This window comes from Hemiscyllium ocellatum, chromosome 19 (assembly GCF_020745735.1).
Source record: "Hemiscyllium ocellatum isolate sHemOce1 chromosome 19, sHemOce1.pat.X.cur, whole genome shotgun sequence".
Classification (NCBI taxonomy): domain Eukaryota; kingdom Metazoa; phylum Chordata; class Chondrichthyes; order Orectolobiformes; family Hemiscylliidae; genus Hemiscyllium; species Hemiscyllium ocellatum.
The window spans coordinates 47793421-47814556 of NC_083419.1; the positions used below are offsets into that span (position 1 = coordinate 47793421).

At 40.1% G+C, this 21136-nt stretch overlaps 1 protein-coding gene across 1 annotated transcript in view; it reads right to left on the bottom strand.

Moving 5' to 3' along the window:
- The window catches only part of LOC132824800 (structural maintenance of chromosomes protein 1B-like), a 172251-nt gene that overhangs the window by 51202 nt on the left and 99913 nt on the right, over positions 1-21136 (bottom strand). Inside the window, exons 19-21 of the mRNA XM_060839544.1 lie at positions 16392-16490; positions 10765-10921; positions 9906-10060 (exon numbers count right to left, since the gene is read on the bottom strand). Of these exons, the coding sequence (XP_060695527.1) occupies positions 9906-10060; positions 10765-10921; positions 16392-16490 (411 nt within the window). The remainder of the gene's footprint in view (positions 1-9905; positions 10061-10764; positions 10922-16391; positions 16491-21136) is intronic.

The window sequence follows — 21136 nt, forward strand, 5'->3', positions numbered from 1 at the left end:
CAGTCTCCATTGCATCTGCTGTGATGAAGAGACATTCCACTCCCAAGCATCCCAGGTGTCTGCAATTTAAATAACATGCTTCCCCACCCCCCCTCATCCAGACAGACCTCCACTGCACCTGCTCCTATCCTTGCTCCACTGCTCTAAACCCCGACCCAACGAAACATAATAACGACAGGGTCTCCCTTGACCTCACTTTCCACTCCACCAGTCTTTGTATCCAATTTATCATCCTCAAACATTTCTGCCAACTCCAACTAGACCCCATCACCAAGAACATGTTCCCATCCTCACCCCTCTCTGCCTTCCGCAAGAACCATATTCTTCACCATTCCTTGGTTCATGCCATCCTCCCCACCAACCCTCAATACCCCTCAGTATATTTGATTGCAACTGTAAAAGAAGTAAAACCTGCCAGTACGCCACCCTCCTCATCTCCATCCAAGACCCCAAACAGTCCTTCCAGGTGAGACAGGGATTCACCTGCCTCTCCTCCAACCTATTTACTGTACCTGGTGCTCTTGATATGGTTTTCTCTACATTGATGAGACCAAACATAAACTAAGGGCATCTTTCACTGAGCATCTCAGCCAGGCCCGTAAGGATAAGCCTGATCTCCTGGTCACTGGCCATTTCAATTCCCTTCCCACTCCCTCTCCGAAATGTCCACCCTTGGTCTCCTCCAATGCCACAATTAATTAAATTGCAAATTGGATGAACAACAACTCATCTTGCGCCTGGGCTGCCTACAGCCTAGAGGACACAACATTGAGTTCTCCAATTTCAAATAACCTTCCCATCCATCCAGATTCCCTTTCTAGCGTTGCTGCCTACCCTCCATCTCTCCGACCAACCCCTCTTTTCAGCTACCAACTGGATTCATTTCCCATATCGACCTACCAGGTTGTACCTACCACCTGTATTCACCGATCACCACCTCACCACTCTGGCCCTCTCCCCATCCATAACCCTCACCCCCCAACCCCCTATCTGTAGCTTCCCCTAACCCCACATCCATTCCTGAAGAACAGTTATACTCAAAACGTCAGACTTCTCCACCTTCTGATGTTGCCTGGCTTGCTGTGCTCTTCCAGACTCCTGCTTGTGTACTTTGGATTCCATCACCTGCAGTTTTTTTGTCTCTGCACAACTGAAGCAGAACTTCACTACTACGCTCATTGGCTCTCCTTTATCAATTTTAGTAGTACAACTAGTTCTGGGATGACATGCATTTCGGCTGCACGATTTGGCTATAACATTGCTGAAGAATTAGAAAATGTTATTTTCGAGAACACTTACCTCTGGAGTTAGCATGATTCCACAGGCCACCCGTTTATGCGCTTCATTCTGCATATGCATCAAAATCACTGCACCATTCTGCACAGGCGCTGATGGCTGTGCCATTCCATGCATGCACAACTTTGCTGGTCTTTGTGCCATTCTGCAGATGCGCTGACATCTGTGCTGAAGTCTCTGCTCCGTTCTGCGCATGCACAGATGTCAGCTGCTGATAGAGCAGCTTTCTGAGAGAGATACCGTACAGAGAGCAGCTTTCTTACATCTTTTACATGTAATTTGCTAAATTTGTTTTTGTTTAGTTAATAAATATGTTTTCAAGTTTCATTCAGACTGTGCTATACTTTGTGTTAGACATTTGAACAATTGTGAGTGATAGTTTTTGCTGGTTTGCCCCAACCCCACTTTTCCTATAGGCCCCATTATTTATATTAAGCTATTTTCTATTAAACGAGGTTTCACTGGAACACAACTATGGTGTTATAGGAAAACTACCTGCAATGTCTTCAAAAATCTTCCATCAAGTTTATCAAACAGAATTTCCCATTTCCAAATCCATGTTTACTCTGATCAATCAGATCATATCAACCAGGTGCCTATTTAGCCGACCCCCAAAATACCTTCTAGCATTTTCCTTAATATTGATGTAAAGCTAACAGTTTAAAACTGAAAGAACTGCAGATACCGGAAATCAGAAACAAAAACAGAAATGACTGTTAAAGCTTAGCAGGTCCAGTAGTATCTGTGGAGAGAAATCAGACTGAACATTTTGGTTACAGTGACCCTTCCTTCGAACTGAATTTTGAAAGATAAGCACCAATGGATTGACTATCTGTATAGCCACCTCCTTCAAAACTGTAGGATGCAGGCTATTAGGTTCTGGGGACTCGTCAACTTTTGGCTCCATTCATTTTTCTAGTACCACCTTCTTACCAATGTTAATTTTCTTGAACTCCTCTTTCTCCCTAGCTCCCAGCCCTTTGGATGCCTAGATCTGGTAGATTTCTGGTACCTTCTTCAGTGAAAATAGATACAAAATAATAATTTCGCTTCTCTGCCATTTCTTTAGTCCCCATTATAAATTTGCCTGACTCTATGTTTAAGGACTCACATCAATTTTTTTCCAAATATTTCTTTTCATCTACCTATAGACACTTTAGGGCTTATTTTTATGTTTTTTGCTAGACTGCATTTGCATTCTAAAAATGCACATTCTTAACTGCTTGCTCTATCAAGATTTAATTATAGGAAGGTAAGCTCCAACTTATTAGGTATGGTGTATAAAATCGTGCTGCCTATCATGATGTTTTGAAGGAGCTCCTGATAATTTCTTTCCACACAACCAAGTATAAAATCCACATTTTCAAATTGCACAATTCCTTCCCTGCTTTGGAAGAAGTGGGGTCTCTTGGAGGATCCAAGATAAATTAGTATATTATAATCATTGTGAATATCGTTTATAATTCATTTATTTCAGAATTTAACTTTTAGTTTAGCTAAATAAATGGAGGCATCTGATCAAGAATCTGATAAGCATTCCTGACAAAAGTGCAATTCAAACAAGCTTGGAGTTAATTACAGTTAAAACTAACCAATATTCAGTATACTATGTCAGATGATGAAATGTTAAACACGAGCAGTGAATGATCTATCTCTAATCTTGTAATGGAGCAAGGAAGTTTACAGGAAGTGCAATTACATCTCCACTGTCATGGACTTCATTAGAAAGTGGATAGAGGACTGCGTGCCAAATAAGTCAATCCATATGTTCCCTAACTGGAAACATTTAATGAACTGGGAAATCCACTGTCTACTGACGGCCAGGTGTACAAATTTAAGTCAGATGACCCTGACCTCTGCAAGAAATCCAGATACGATCCTTCAGTAAGGCCATTAGTGATGCCAAGAATACCGTACTCAGTTAGAAACCCAAACTAACTACACAGACACCCGCCTTCTGTGGCAAAGCCTACACAACATAATGGGCTACAAAGTGAAGCAGAACAGAATAGTAGAGAAAAATACATTCCTCCCTGATGCATTCAAAGCATTTTACGCTCCTGCCCCGACAGCCTTGGATGCAGCTCTTTTCACAATCACCGCTGTAGATGTCAGATTGGCCTGCTTGAGTGTAAACCCATGGAAAGCTACTGGCCCAGATGGAGACCCGGGCCATGCACTCAGACCCTGTGCTGATCAGCTGATGGGAGTATTTGCTGATATCTTAACCTCTCCTTGCTACAATATGAAGTCACCATCTGCTACAACAAAACAACCATCATCCCAGTACCAAAAAGAAAATATATGCAACCTGCCTCAATGACTACTGCCAGGGGGCTCTGACCTCCAATATTACAAAGTGCTTCAAGAGATTAATCCTGGCTCTTATCAACTATAGCCTCCCAGCCTGCCTGATCTCTTGCAATTTGCCAACTGGTACAACAGGTCTACAGCAGTCTCCACCGCCCCAGCCCTACACTCATCCCTGGAACATCTAGTTAATAAGGATACCTATGTCAGGCTTCTACTTATTGATCACAGTTCCTCCTGCAACTCCATAATCCCAATCAAACTAATCGCCAACGTCAGAGAGTGAAACCTCTGTTCCGTCCTCTGCAACTGGATCCTTGACATCCTGACCCATAGATCGCAATCAGTTATGATAGACAACAGCACCTTCTCCATAACAACCTTCAATACCAGTGCCCCACAAGGTTGCATGCTCAGCCCCTTACTCTACTCCCTGTACACTGATTACTATGTGGCCAAATTTCGTCCAAATTCCATCCAGTTGGCTGATGACACCATCGTTGTAGGCCAGATATCAACAAGATGAGACAAAATACAGGAAAAAGATAGAGTGCTTGGTGATGTGGTGTGAAGATAATAACCATTTCTTCCTCAACACCTGCAAAACTAAGGACCTGACGACCTGATAAACTAACGACACGAAGATTGGTGGAGTAGCAGAAAGCATGAGGGACTGTCAAAGACTACAGGAGAACATAGATAGACTGGAAAGTTGGGTGGAGAAGTGGCAGATGGTATTCAATCCAGACAAATGTGAGGTGATGCATTTTGGGAAGTCTAATTCTAGAGCGAATCATACAGTAAACCGAAGAGCCTTGAGAAAAGTTGATGAGCAGAGAGATCTGCAAGTGCAGGTCCACTGTACCCTGAAGGTTGCTACACAGGTGGATAGAGTAGTCCAGAAGCTATATGGTATACATGCCTTCATCAGACAGGGTATGAGAATAAGAGCTGGCTGGTCATGTTAAAATTGTACATGACGTTGGTTCGGCCGCATTTAGAACTGTGTGCAGTTCTAGTTGCCACATTACCAAAAGAATGTGGATGCTTTGGAGAGAGTGCAGGGAAGGTTTACGAAGATGCTGCCTGGTATGGAAGGTGCTAGCTATGAAGAGAGGTTGAGTAGGTTAGGTTTGTTTTCGTTAGAAAAAAGGAGATTGAGGGGGGGACCTGATTGAGATCTACAAAATCATGAAGGGTGTAGACAGGGTAGATAGAGACAAGTTTTTTCCCAGGGTGAAGGATTCAATAATGAGGGGTCACGCTTTCAAGGTGAGAGGTGAAATGTTTAAGGGGATACACGCGGCAAGTACTTTACACAGAGAGTGGTAGGTGTCTGAAACGTGTTGCCAGCAGAGGTAGTACAGGCAGACACGGTAGATCCTTTAAGATGCATCTGGACGGATGTATGAGTAGTTGGGGAGCAGAGGGATACAGATGCTTAGGAATTGGGTGACAGGTTTAGACATTGGATTTGGATTGGCTCAGGCTTGGAGGGCCAAAGGACTTGTTCCTGGGCTTAAATTTTCTTTGTTCTTTGATGACTGACTTTAGGAAGCAAGGAGAAGGCACACCCCTATCTACATCAATGGAGCCAAGGTGGAGATAATCAAGAGCGTCAAGTTCCCGGGAATGATCATCACCAACAATCTGTCCTGGACCACCTAAATTAATGCAACAGTCGAGAAGGCAAAACAACGCCTCTTCTTCTTCAGAATTCGGCATGCCCATAAGGACTCTCACCAACTTTTATCGAAAGCATTCTAGTCAAGAGGGTGGTGCTGGAAAAGCACAGCAAGTCAGGCAGCATCCGAGGAACAGGAAAATCGATGTTTCGGGTAAATGCCCTTCATCAGGAATGAGGCCTTTTCTAGCACCACACTCTTGACTTTAATCTCCAGCATCTGCAGTACTCATTTTTGCATAGAAAGCATTCTCGCTGCATGCATCACAGCTTGGTCCAGCAACCACTTTGTCCAGGACCATAAGAAACTACACGAGTTCTGAACACATCCTAATCCATCACAAAAGCCAACCTTCCATCCACCGACTCCATCTACACTTCTTGCTGTCTTGGAAAGACAGCCAACGTCATCAAAAGATTCCTTCCACCCTGGTTGTAATCTCTTTCAACCACTTCTGTCAAGCAGAAGATACAAAGCCATAAACACACGTACCAACAGGTTCATGACAGCTTCTTCCCCACGGTTAATAGACTTCTGAATGGGCCTCTCAAATTTCAAATCTAATGCTGATCTTGTTTTAGGTGCACCTTTGTGGGCGGCCTGGTGGCACAGCGGTTAGCACTGCTGCCTCACAGCGCCTGAGACCCGGGTTCAATTCCCGACTCAGGCGACAGACTGTGTGGAGTTTGGACGTGTCTGCGTGGGTTTCCTCCGGGTGCTCCGGTTTCCTCCCACAAAGATGTGCGGGTCAGGTGAATTGAAAATGTGTCGCTGGTTCTCCTCATTCCTGATGAAGGGCTCTGGCCCGAAACGTCGAATTTCCTGTTCCTTGGATGCTGCCTAACCTGCTGTGCTTTAACCAGCAACACATTTTCAGCTCTGATATCCAGCATCTGCAGACCTCACTTTTTACTCTACGGGTCAGGTGAATTGGCCATTCTAAATTGCCCGTAGTGTTAGGTAAGGGGTAAATGTATGGGTGGGTTGTGCTTCGGCGGGTCGGTGTGGACTTGTTGGGCCGAAGGGCCTGTTTCCACACTGTAAGTAATCTAATCTAAATTTCTTTGTAGCTGTAGCTTTGTATTCCTCGCTATACTCTATCACTTATGATTTTTGTATGATATGATCTACCGGCACTGCAGGCAAAACAAAACTTTTCACTGTGCCTCGGTACATGTAACAATAATAAATCAAACTGAAGCTGCAGAATCAGCTTTTTGCTTAAAGTAAAATGATTAACTTTCATTACTGTTTGAAGATCTCTTAAAACCTATCAAATTACAAAAGATCCAGTGATTCAGATTAGCCTTGGTTCGAAGATTTTTCTCTCAATATGTCTGTACACAATGTTTGCTGACAAAAGCAAGCATTTCAGTTTGGGAACACATTGAAGCAATTGCATAATTGGTCTTGTGTAGGCTGCAATTCACTGAGTGGGGAGAGGCAAAGGAAATGAATGTCAGTCAGCTCTGCATTTATTACAGAAAATACGAACATTATTGTTCACCACATGAAATATAGTTTGGGCACAAGCTGGGGGTGGAGGGGAAGCCGAAGATTTTCCCCAGTTTGAAGCTCCAGGAAGAAATCTATTGTGGTCTTTGCAAAGGCTTGTGGCAGAAAGCACATCAGTTTGAATAGTTAGATTGAAAAGAACTTTACAGAGGCTGTGGAATCAGACTGGGAAAGGCAGTCTATACATGCCCAAAATCAGGACAAGAAGCTGAAAAGTTCCTGTGAAGCAAACTGGAGGAACACTTAGCCAAAAGCAAATGGAAGGAACCCCATGGAATTTGTAGCTCACGGAATAGCTGGAATACTAATGAAAATTAAAGGGATCCTGGAGGGCTGTTGTATAATTTGGGGTTGGTCCCAGGAAAAGTAAATAAATCCTCAAGATCTTGTAATATAAGTAAACACTTTTTTGGGGTGTGAGCACAAGGGGTGAGTTAAGAATAGAAGTGAGGTTTTGGCATAGGCCTTTATAAGCTAAAGTGTAAAGTTAGTGGTGTTTGCAATTATTAATTTCTTTTTAACAAGATGAAATTGTGTGACACAATTTAATTAAAAACATGTTAGAGTAATGTAGCAGGTCTGACAGAATCTATGGAGAGTGAAAGAAATCTGACACCTTGAGTGCAATTACTCTGCCTTGGAAGAGCAAGGGCTGAAACATAGTAGTTATCTATGCTCATGACAAAGAGGGAGGAGCGAATGAAATAAAATGTGAGGGGGCCCAGAGCAAAAGACAAATGAAGTATTAATGGTGGTAGACAAGTAATGAAAATGCAAAATAGTATGTTAATATTAGAGCAATTGCAGAACCCCAGACACCTTCCAGGTGAAGCAATGGGTTTACTTGTACTTCTTTCAATCTAATCTATTGTTTTTGCTGCTCACAAATCAATCCCCTTTACAATGATGAGACCAAATATAGAATGGGTGACCCCTTTGTGGAACACCTCCACTTTGCCCTTAAGACTAATCCCAAACTTCCAAGTTGTTTGCTATTTTAATATACCGTTCCGCTATCATGCTAACATTACGCTCCTGGGCTTGCTGCAGTGTTCCAGTGAAGCTCAGTGCAACCTCATTGTTGTTTGGGCACATTATAACCTTTAGAACTCTGTCCTCTATTTTATGACACCTCATGATTTGTTTGTGGGTGATTTTCTTGATTTTGCTGTCAGCAGAGTTCTTCTATTCACAAGTATCATTCACACCTATTTGGAACTCAATCTATCATTTACTACCTTGAACACTTCCTTTATTTTTTCACCAGAGACAGCATTGCCATTTCTTTCATTCACAAGACCATAAGGGCATTAATACCATAAGACATAGGAGCAGACATTAGGTCATTCAGCCCATCGAGTCTGCTCTGCCATTCAATCATGGCTAATAAGTTTCTCAACCCTATTCTCCCGCTTTCTCCCCCAACCCTTGATACTCAAGAACCTTTCTATCTCAGTCTTAAATATACTCAATGGTTCTGTAGCAATGAATTCCATAGATTCACTACTGTCTAGCTGAAAAAGCTTTTCTTTATCGCCATTTAGATTAGATTAGATTACTTACAGTATCGAAACAGGCCCTTCGGCCCAACAAGTCCACACCGACCCATCGAAGCACAACCCATCCAGACCTATTCCCCTACATTTACCCCTTTACCTAACACCTAACCTTTACTCTAAGGCTATGCTCTCAGATCCTAGACTCTCCTTCCAATGGAAATATCTTTCCAACATCTACTCTGTCCAGGCCATTCAATATTCTGTATGTTTAATTAGATCCCTCCTCTAAACCCCATCAAGTCCTCAAAAGTTCCTCATAAGTTAAGCTTTTCACTCCTGCCACCATTCTCGTGAACCTCTTCTGAACCCATTCCAGTGCCAGTACATCCTTCCTGAGATATGGGGCCCAAAACTGCAGACAGGACTCCAAATGTGGTCTGACCCAGAGCCTTGTAGTGCTTCGGATGTACATCCCTGCTTTTATACTAAAGTCCTCTCAAAATAAATGCCACCATTGCATTTGCCTTCCTAACTATTTACTCAACCTGCAGATTTACCTTGACAGAATCCTGGACTAGAACTCACAAGTCTCTTTGCACTTCAGACTACTGAATTTTATCCTCATGCCTCTATTCTTCCTACCAAAGTGCATGACACACTTTGCCACGTTGCCACTTTTCCTAACCTGTCCAAAACCTTCTCCTCCTATCCTGAGAAGGACCCTTTTATCCCCACTCTCTGATTTCTGCCAGACAGCCAAGTTTCTATCCACGCTAGAATTTTGCCTCTGACACCATGGACCCTTATCGTACTCAGTAGCCTCCTGTGTGTTACCTTGTCAAAGGCCTTCTTGAAGTCCATTGGATCTCCTTGGTCTAATCTGATCATTACTTCCTGAAGGAATTCCATCAGAATTTTCAGACGTGATGTCCCCTTGACGAAACCATGCTGACTTTGCCCTATTTTACTATACACTTACAAGGATTTAGAAATATCATCCTTCACAATGGATTCTAGGATCTTAGCCAAGACCAAGATTAGGTTAATTTGTCTGTAATTTTCCATCTTTTGCCTTACTCCCTTTTAAAACAGGGGTATCATGTTAGCGATTTTCCAGTTTCTGGGACTGTCCCTGATTCTAGCAATTCCTGAAAGATCACCACTAACCTCCACTATCTCTTCAGCTCTCATTCACTCTCCTTTCCCTTTGTCAAGAGAATAAAAATCATTATTTTCCACTCCTTTTAGTTTCAAAGAACAGTCATTGGATTCAAAACATTAATTCTGTTTCTCTCTCCCCAGATTCTGCCAGACTTGGATAAAAAGGCAATAACTGTACATTGTAGTGAGATAATGTACCTGCTGTTTTCGACAAATCAATTTTCAGCAGATTTTTCCTTCACTTGAATGAGTGTGTCAAACACAGTGAAATTATACAAATATTTCATGGAGATTGTTCATGCCTCATTCCACAAAAAACTGTTATTCATATTTTCATAAAAAAACTAAATTAACTGAAGTGAAACAAAAGGGTACAAAGCTGATTTATTTTGGGATAAGGATCATGACATTGAAATTTCATTTTAAAAATACGATTTACCTGAGCACTGGTATTTTGACACATCATCTTGTAGATCTGATCAATTTTCACTGAGACATGCTCAAAACACTGATTAAACAAATCATATCTTCTCCTTTTGACATATTCAAAATCCTGTCTGCATATTCTAGCTTTCTTTCTGCTTATTTCAAATGCTAGAAAAGAACAGATATTCCACATTGGAAAAATTAGACTACAATGGGCTGGAAAAAATGTAAACTGTTTAATTTCTATTAAGCTTATTTTCTAGCTATTTCAAGGCTGTTTTCACACACTGGCTTCACTTGTTAATTTGCTTTTGCTGTAGATCAACTATTATTAGTCCAGTGAAATCTAGCACTCAGGTTGTCTTAAGGGGAGTTTTGCGGTTGGGTGGGGGACGGGGGGAAATCACTGTTGATTGACTTGGTTTGGCTTGCAATAAGCTTTAGTTTCTTTTATTCCCCAAAATGTTTTAAGACTCCGAATAAATTTCTCAACATTTAGTCATCATTCCCAATGTTACCTTTTTACAGGATAACACTCACTCTTCTCCCATTCTAGTACACTTTTTCATTGGCTTGGCATTCCACATTCTTTATTCAGCAATTCTAAAATCTAAGTCTGCCAATCAAAGCAGCATAATCAAACACCAGGAACTGCCCAAATACGAAATCAGAAGTCTAAAAAAAGGAAAAAAATCCCACCAAGAACACATCATAAAAAAGAAATCTAATTTATTTAATTACTGTAAATCATTAAGTTCTAATATGTAGCTTTAAAGTATATTTCTGATTATAACTAAGGCAAAATTTCAATCATATTGAGATAAAAATCAGCAATTCCAAAGTCAGCTCAATACACTAAACTCTGAACCTACCAGACACCGACTCTTGAAATTTATCCCACGTGTTTTGTAGTTTTTCAACAGCTCTCAAATTTGGTGCAGCAGTTCTTTGTAAAGTTGCTTCCTTTTCTTCCAATAGCTTATTTAATCTGTTCTCCTCTATCTCAATGTCCTTATGAGATGTGAGACTCTGAGAAAATTAATTAATTTATGTAGCTTGGCTTATAGTAAAAATTATTGTAAAGTAATTGATATCTAACCATGAGAATCATATAGCAATTGGGATTGTGGGAAAACCTTTAATCAGGTTTATCAAATAGCTTAATACTTTTATTTAGTAGAAGTTATTTATTTATTGACCATTATACATATCACTTCAAATACAGCATTTAACAAATACCCATAATATGAAATTGGGTGGCTTGACATTCCTCAGCGGTGTACATATACTAACAGAAAAGGTGTAAACACTCAAAATGGCATTTGTGGACAGAAACATGTTAACTCTGTCATTCCCTCCAAAAATCTACTGAGTATGTATTTCTGATAACATACAAATAAATGAATTAGGAACAGATCCAAGTGAGTTCTATTACGATCTATTCCATATCTCTGACTACCCACCTTAACCTAAACTTTCAGCCTCTTATCAAGAGGATATCTACCTCTGCCTTAAAAAAAATTCTAAATGCCTATTGCAGATTTTAAAAAAAACATCTGATTTTTGAAAACCCATTTAGTAAATTTAACTGCATAATCCTTTGTAAAACAATCTTTGATTCAAGTGTAAAGACAATATTTTTTTAGTTTTCTGAAATGTGAATGCAGACTGAAATGGGAAAAGAAGTGGTTTAAAACTAACTTGATATATATTGTTAGTGCTGTTGACACAACTGCTTGTTCAAGCAGTAGTGAAAGCCTCGTTGCAGACAAGCTGGAACCAAGGGGTATGTACGAATGGAGCTTTGGCTGACAACAAGTAGCTGATTGATCTGTGGACGAGAATTCAGTTATCAATGACAAAGGCTTCTATCTAGTAACAACTATGCGATTGGTTCCCAGCTAAATACCTTGGGAAGGGGAAACACAGAATCGCAGAGTACAGGAGCGGTCCTTTGGCCTATTGAGTCTGCACAAAAATGTACTCTGAATATACATTAGTCCCACTTTGCAGCACTCAGCCGATAGTCTTGAATGTTATGACAGTTCAAGTGCTCATCTAAGTACTTCGTGCAAGTTATGAGATTGCATACCTCAACTGCTCCTCTTGGTCATGTATTCCACCTCCAGATGAAAATATTTTCCCTCAAATGCCCTCTGAACTTAAAAATTCATAAGATTCAGCCAAATTCTACTGCTGTTCGGCCCACTTAGACTGCTCCACCATCTGATCATGGCTGATAGGTTTCTCACCCCATTCTCCTGCCTTCTCCCCATAACATTTGATCCCTTTACTGCGATGAAGTTAAAGGCGGGTACTGTACCTTTCAGAGACAGTGAATGCTGTTTGTACTGAGAGCTTACAAGCACCTGTCATGTGATTAGCTAGCAGTCTCAAAGTGTACTGGAAAATTGAAAATATGTAACATTTCGCTGTGAAATAGATACCAGAGTTAATTGGTGTTTTGATAACAATTCACATTTTACCAGATTAAATTATGCCCCAGGATACTAAAACCCAATCAAGTATGAATTTATTGTTTTGCCAACCTCGAACCAATGAGACGATCCCATGTTTGGTGTATTAAAAAAAGCAGGCATTCTGAAAGCCAGACAGAACAATTGCCATCGAGAGATTAACTGCCATCAAGAAAGACTGCCATTCAAAAGCAATCTCTATCAAAGGTACCTTTTTCATATGAAACACTGTATCTCCAGGTAAACAGTTAGGAACCATTAGTGTAAATCTACTAGTCAAAACTAATAAGCTTCCCACACATTCAGGCAGACATCCTGATGAAGGGCTTTTGCCCGAAACATCGATTTCATTGCTCGTTGGATGCTGCCTGAACTGCTGTGCTCTTCCAGCACCACTAATCCAGAATCTGGTTTCCAGCATCTGCAGTCATTGTTTTTACATATTTGGAGAAAAACAAAGCATGGATATGATAGGATGTGATAGGTTGTGCAGTAAAAGATAGACGACAGCCCAGGGAGATCTTCAGCCGAAAGAAGTAAGACACTGACATTATGGTATTAAAATTAAGTTGATGTAATTTTAATTTGGGTTTTTTTGGAACAGTATATTGTTATAGAGTTGGAGGCGAATAATAAGCAGTTAAGAGAAAAGGAGGCTTAGAGTTGTGAATACTTGTTGTTTAATGTTCACGTTTAGAGTTAAAGAATAAATTGATATTATTTTCTTGAAATAGTGGAACTTGGGAGTTCTCTGTTACTCATATGTTAACATATTACGAGGCCAGATGAGCTTTTCTGGGTGTTTGGTTTAATTAGCAGAATGATTCAGTGCCGCCTCCTAACTCTAATCAAGAACCTCTATCTTGGCCTTAAATACATTTAACATTCTACAGCTGTGACCTAACCAAAGTCCTGTACACCTCCAACATAATCTCCTTGCTCTTATAAATTATGCAATGATTGAAAAAGGCAAATGTCCTGTATGCCTTCATAAGCACCCCAAGATCCCTCTGTTCCTGAGCTTCCTAGTGTTATGCCATTCATTGAGTGCTCCTACGTTTTGTGTTTTCTTCTGAAGTGCATGACCTCACACTAATAATGGTTAAATTCCACCTGCCACTGATCTGTCTGTGTGAACAATTTGTTTATATCCTCCTCTAACCTAAGACTTTCTTCTTCACTGTCAACCACAATACCAATTTTTATGTTGTCCACAAACTTATCATCACTCCCACATGTTCTTCTGTATTACTTATATATCATAAACAATAAGGGACCAGGCACTAATCCCCATAGCACACCACTGGACATCAGTCTCAGTCATATAAACGACCTTCTAACCATTACATTCTTACCATTAAGTCACTTCTGGATCTTAATTGCCAAAGTTACCCTGGATCCCATGTGCTTTTACCTCCTTTATCAGTTTCCCATGTGAGAACTTTTCAAAACCTCTGCTGAATGTTTGGAGACGTCATTGGTTCACTGCAAGCTGCATTTTTTTCTCTGGAGTAAAAATGGTCTGAAGTCTGAACATAGATAGCTTGTTTTCCCTCTGCAGTTGCTGTAAACTGTGGTCTTTGATCAGTAAGCCAGAAACTTTTGTGTGAACCAGCCACTTGTAGCTTCTGCAAGCAAACAAATGTATTTGAAGGAGAATCTATGATCTAATACGTCCTGACAAGCCAAAAGGACCATCTTAGTGATCCTAGGAACAGAGACCACTGAACTGCCTTCCAGTCTTTCCTTCGTCCTATCACATCCATGCTTTGTTTTTCTCCAACTATGTCTGCCTGAATATGTGGGAAGCTTATAAGTTTTGACTAGTAGATTTACACTAATGGTTCCTGCTTACCTGTAGATGCAGTCTATGTACTTGTAACAAATGGTAATTCTTGTTAAGTACAGTGAGCTGATCTGTGCTTTCTGTCAAACTAGGTCTGAAAAACAGGTTAATTGGGAAATTCAGTTTACTTTTCAAAATCTTTAACTTTTGAGATGACTCCAAGAAAAGCAGGGCTTGACTTCCACTGCACAACACCAGTGAGGCAATAACAGAAGTTCATAATTTGTTTTTTGACAATCAAGAGAATTTTTGTTACTTGTTTCTGGGATGTGGACATTGCTGGCTCAGTAACCAGAAGGAAATGAGATGTGCAGATGCCAGAGAATCAGAGTCGAAAAGAGTGGTGCTGGAAAAGAACAGCAGGTCAGGCAGCATTCAAGTAGGAGAGTCAATGTTTCGGGCATAGACCCTTCATCAGGAATGTGGAAGGGGAATGAGAGAAAATGGGAAGAGGGGGTGTGGGGCTGTTGGGGGTGGGGGGAAGGTAGGTGGGAAGTGATTGTGATAGGTCAGTGGGGAGGGTGAAATGGATGAAGGAAGATGGGCAGACAGGACAGGTCAAGAGGCGGTGCTGAGTTGGAGGGTTGGATCTGGGATGAGGTGGGAGAGAGGAGACTTGGAAACTAGTGAAGTTAATGTTGATGCCATGTGGTTGAAGGATGGATTTTCATACTTTTGACCCCATAACAGCGAAGGAATGGGCATAAAATTCAAATTCAGGCCTTTGTGTAGCTTGGAGGAAAACTTGTTGGTGGTAGGGTCCAAATGCATCTTTTGCCCTTGTTCTCCAAAGTAGTAGAATTTTCATGATTGAAAGGTGTTATAATGGGAGCCTATATGAGTTGTTGTGGGTGTAGATGGTATTTGCTGCCAGTGATGAAGGGAGTGAACGCTGAAAATGGTGAATGGGGTGCCAATCAAGCCAGCAGCTTTGTCCTAAATGGTACTAATCCTGTATACTGCTGATAAGAGCAGTATCATTGGTGAGTCAGGTGGATTACTTGCCAAAGTATTCTTAGCCACTGACCAGATTTTGTAGCCATAATGACCATGAGAAATGACCATCAGTATCCTTGCAATCTAAAAGAGACAGTATCTTTTTTCATAGTTCTCAGCTGATTGAGATGTAGTCTATAATTAAATATAAAAGGTACTACAAATGAATTATAATTGCCATTTCAATTGTACATGCATTTAAAAATCTATTTGTGCTTGTAATAAGTTGGTCATAAGTTTAGTCCCGAAAAAATAACTAGTTAATTTCACTTATCGGGTTATAGTTGAGTGTAATGTTATGACTGAGGTGAGAGGAATGGCTGGCTATCAAGTCTCACTCCGCTACAAGTTGAGCCATTAGTATCACTGATTTTGATTCAATCACCAAATTGGCCAACTGCTTCCCTTTTCTACTGCGAATGAAAATGAAAGAGAGTTTTACAAAGCCTCTTTAATGAACTCAAAATAATCTATTTATTATAAAATGAAACTTGTTCTTACGAAAAAGTGGCAGAACTGTTAATTAACTAACCTATAATCTGGATGAATTCCCACTGACTGGCAGATTTCATGTTGACCAAATCGAATTGCTGTATATACTGTTGGGAGATCTTTTTAAACAAAGCTTCAATCTGTACAGAATTCAAGCTCAATCGAAGTATTTAAATAGTGATCTCAGAGCAGCTGTTCAGCCTTTACATGGTAGTAAAAACAATGAGGCATGGAAACTTTATTGCAGTTCTCAAGTACTTTAAGCAAGAAACAGGGAGAGAGAGAGATTTGCAACCTTAATGCTGCTTTAGAGGTTTTCTCCTTTTTGACCTCCACAGATCTGAGAAACAGAAATCAAGTTCACAAAGAGTTGCAAGACAATTATCAGCACAGCCCTCATAATGTCTTTAAAAGCCAGGTTTTCCAGCAATTCAGGGTAATAAACCCCATCTATTTTTCCAAAGTCACTTGATTTTCTACGAACAGCAGATCAAACACAGCTCACATTAAACTTTAAACATCATTTGCACAAAAAAAATCTCCGTTCTCTCCAAAACCTTAGTAAAATCCCTTTAAATCTAGAAGTCTTCAAACAGTTCAAAACTTCCAGTTTTCGTACAGGCCATATATCCTCAACAAGAAGAACTGAACCATGTTTCTAATATAAATTAATATTACAATTGCTTACTTTGAGATCTGTTGGTAAACTGCTGTAGTTTATTTCAAAAGCAGCTTCCAGTTCAAAGACACCTGTCGCAGCTTGGGTACTTTCAACATCCATTAAAACCTGTAAGAAAACTCAAATTTACACTGTAATGTCTCTAAAAAGAAATAGTTCCCTCATTTTTTTCTATCTTGTACTAGATTTTTCTTTTGAACAACTGTTATACAGTAGCACACAACTGTCTGTAAGAAACTTCTGTATGAAACAATTCAATGTTATCTAGAAAACCCCAAGTAACACAGCACTGTTTCTATATACTTACTTGATCTATTTTGAGTCTGATTAATACTTACAAGAGAACATCAAACATTGCAAAAAGAACACAACACAGATATCAAATTTAAATTTTGGTCACTTGCTCAATCGTTTCTTTAGAGATAGAATCTTGGGATGGGTTCAAATGAAGCAAATTCACATATTTTTCTGCTTGCAAATAAAGATGTATTTTTTTCAGTAACCAAAAGGTTGCAAAATTCCATTTAATTGCATATTCTGAGTTTATTTTTATGAAAAAGGAATAGATCAGCCTGTGGAACCTCACAGAGCCAAACAGTTGCAACAAGGAGCAATTATTTCATTCAAATCTAATTAGCCAGTCAGAACTTCATTTATTTTAAAGCAACAGCAGATGTTTGCTGATGTTTTCACTGAAAGGTGGAAGGAGGAGTGGTATTTCATTAGAGCGCCTACTGTCTTTCACATTATTGCCACAATGCTTCCCTTGGCTGGAATGGTCAATGGGAATTGAATATTTGGGTTTTAAACCTGGATTTAGGTCTTAAACCTGGACTTGGTAACTAAAATGCATAAGCCAGTATTTCTGGTTAGAAGTTTTCACAAAGGACAAAGCTGATCCAATCATAATTTATTATAAGACTGTTTAAGTGCTGGAGGTCATAGTCTAATTGGTTTTAGACTAACAAAGGAACGTAACTGAAACTATATTTCATACAAATGATAATAGACATTGAGGTAAGCATCATCAAAAGGCTATGAGATAGGGTTGGCTTTTGCAAAGGGCACATTAAAACTAAGAATAACTAATTAATATTTGGAAAGCAGCTTTAATGTAATAAAATCTCTCAGTGAAAGCATAGGTATGATACTGTGCAACATAGGACAATGTTCGGTCAGATGATCCAAAGTAGAACTTTAAAGAGGAAAGTGAGATAAAGAAGTAAAGGGTCGATGGAGAAATATTCCAAAATTTAAGCCTTGGCAAGTGAAGGTACAGTCACAAATGATGGGGCACTTAAACTCAAGGACAAACAGGGACCCAGAATCATAGTGACACAGCATTTTCAGATGGGGAGCAGAGCAGTCATAGAGGGATTTGAAAACAATGGTAAAAATTTTAACATAACACTGTTGCTTGGAAGGAGCCAATGTAGACTAAGCATAGGTGTGACAGAGGAATGCAATATAGTGCAATTTAAGATGTGATTTTGGATTACCTCAAATTTACATAGAGTAGAACATGGCTGATTAACTGGATGTGCATTGTAACATTCAGATCTAGAGGTAACGAGGGCAAGAATGAGAGTTTTAGCAATTTATGAATTAAAACAGGTGATGGTGGACACTGTTACAGTGGTGGAAATTAGTGGTCTTTATGACGGCAATGAATATGGGGTTAGAAGCTCATCCTGGGATCAAATGTGATACCAAAGGTTGTGAACAGATTGGCTTAACACGAGGCTGTTGACAGGGAGAGGATAAGAGTTGATATTTAGGGATTGGGGTTTGTATCCAGAATTAAAAACGATGACTTACTTTTTCCCAATATTAAATAGAACACACTTCTGATCATCCAGTACTATATGTTGGCCAAGCAGTCTGATGATTTAGCAACAGTGGAGCAGTCAAAAGAAGTGGTAAAGTACATATGAATATATGAATAAGGAACAAAAGTAGATCACCTAGTCCTTTGAGCTATTCAATAAGATCCTGGCTGATCTGAGTTTAACCTCAACAATTCTGTATCTCCCCAATTATCTTTCATCCTTTTGATAAACAACAATCTATTTACCTCTGCCTTAAAAAATTTTAAAGATTCTGCATCCATTGTCCGAATGAACCTTAAATGTCTTAAATGTATGACCCTTCATGCTTAAACTATGACCACTAGTTCTAAATTATCCCACAAGAGGAAAATCCTCTCCACATCCACCAGTCAAATACTCTTAGGATTTGCATGTTTCAATTAAGTCACATCTGACTCTCCTACACACTAGAGGATGCTGGCTTAGCATGTGTAGCATTCCGTCATAAGGCAATCCATCCATTCTGAGTAGTGGTTGAGCAAACCTTACGAAGCATTAACATCTTTCCATAAGTATGGTGACCAGTACTTTACACACTATTCCAGGTGTGTCTGAACAATGGTCTGTATAACTGACACTAACCTCCCCACTCTTGCACTAAATTCCCCTCTCAATAAAACATAATATTGTATTATTTTCCTGTTTACTTGCTGTATATGAGTACTAACCTTCTGTGATCTATACATTATAACAGGTAGACCTCTCTGCATCAGAGCTCTGCTATTTCTCAACATTTACATATATGTTTTAGTTTATTCTTTCTACCAAAATGGACAATTTTGCACTTTCCCAAATTACTGTGTCAGGTCTTTGTCCACACATTGAACCTATCTATATCCTTTTGTCGACTCCTTATGAGCCCTTCACAACTCATTTACTTACCTATCTTTGACTAATCAAAAAATTTAGCTGATTACATACTTTTGGTCCCTTCATCCAAATCATGTGGGCGGCACGATGGTTAAGTGGGCGGCATGGTGGCACTGCTGCCTCACAGCGCCAGAGACCTGGGTTCTATTCCTGACTCAGGCGACTTGACTGTGCAGAGTTTACACATTCTCCCCATGTCTGCGTGGGTTTCCTCCGGGTTCTCTGGTTTCCTCCCACAGTCCAAAGATTTGCAGGTTAAGTGAATTGGCCATGCTAAATTGCCCGTAGTGTAAGGTAAAGGGTAAATGTAGGGGAATGGGTGGGTTGCGCTTCGGCGGGTCGGTGTGGACTTGTTGGGCTGAAGGGCCTGTTTCCACACTGTAAGTAATCTAATCTAATTGTAGAGGTGAAGTCTCAACACCAACTCCTATGGCATATCAGGGGTGATTACCTGTCACTCTGGAAAAGAACTCATTTATTCTACATTCTGCTTCCTGTTAGCCAGCCAATCTTCTATCTGTGTCAATATGTTAACCCCAAAACCATGAGTTTTTATTTTCTGCAATAACCTTATGGAGTCATAGAGGTATACAGCACGGAAACAGACCCTTTGGTCCAACTTGTCCATGCGACCAGATATCTCAACCTAATCTAGTCCCACCGACCAGCACCTGGTCCATAGCCCTCCAAACCCTTCCTATTTATATACCCATCCAGATGCCTTTTAAATATTGCAATTGTACTAGCCTCCACCACTTCCTCTGGTAGCTCAATCCATACACATACCACCTTCTGCATGAAAAAGTTGCCCCTTAGGTCTCCTTTATATCCTTCTCCTCTGTAAGTTCTAAGGAAGTGTAGCTGAACAAAAATACCTTGGTGTGCAGGTTCATAGCTCCTTGAAAGTAGAATCACATGTAAGATAGGATAGTGAAGGTGGCATTTGGTATGCTTCCCTTTATTGGTCAGAGTGTTGAGGACAGGAGTTGAGAGGTCATGTTGCAACTCTACAGGACTTTAGTTAGGCCACTTTTGGAATATTGCGCTTTGATATAACTTTACCAAATGAACAAAATTTTTACAAAGACAGTTATAAATTGATTGGAAAGGCTTTTTTGCAGAGCAAAACACTGTGGATTGTTAATGTCTTCTGAAGTAACTTGGAAACTGACTCATGATTTGAAGATGCCGGTGTTGGACTGGGTGGACAAAGTTAAAAATCACACAACACCAGGTTATAGTCCAACAGGTTTAATTGGAAGCACGAGCTTTCGGGGCGCTGCTCCTTTATCAGGTGGTTGTGGTGCACAACCACCTGTGGAGCAGTGCTCCGAAAGTTAGTGCTTCCAATTAAACCTGTTGGGCTATAACCTGGTGTTGTGTGATTTTTAACTAGAAACTGACTCAGTATTAAGAAGCTTCAATTCGGGGCTCACTAAAACATCTTCTCATGGCAAAATGAATAGATAATCAAATGACTTTAACATCATAATCGGAACATTCCAAGAACAGCTAAGTTTAAAGTGTCCCAAGGTGGACACTACAATGAACAGTATAAAATACCATAAAATATTGACTGAATTTGACTCCTGACCATAACATGGATACGAGCTATAGAATCAATGAACAACTCCATTTGTGCAGATTCAATATTGGCTAGGCTATTTATAAATCAATTGTTGGCACTGAACAATGGTATTTGTATATCTAATCTTATTGTTCGTTTTTGGCAATGGCTTCTAATAATTACTGTTTGCATCTTCAGAATTTCCTCATTAGCTACACAATGATGTGCTGCTTTAGCAAAATGAATGATCTACATAATACAATTTGTGTTGCAAACGTTTCGTCCTCTGTCTAGGTGACACCCTCAGTGCTTGGGAGCCTCCTGTGAAGCGCTTCTGTAATGTTTCCTCTGGCATTTATAGTGGTAACCACTATAACCACTATAGATGCCGGAGGAAACATCACAGAAGCGCTTCACAGGAGGCTCCCAAGCACTGAGAATGGCACCTA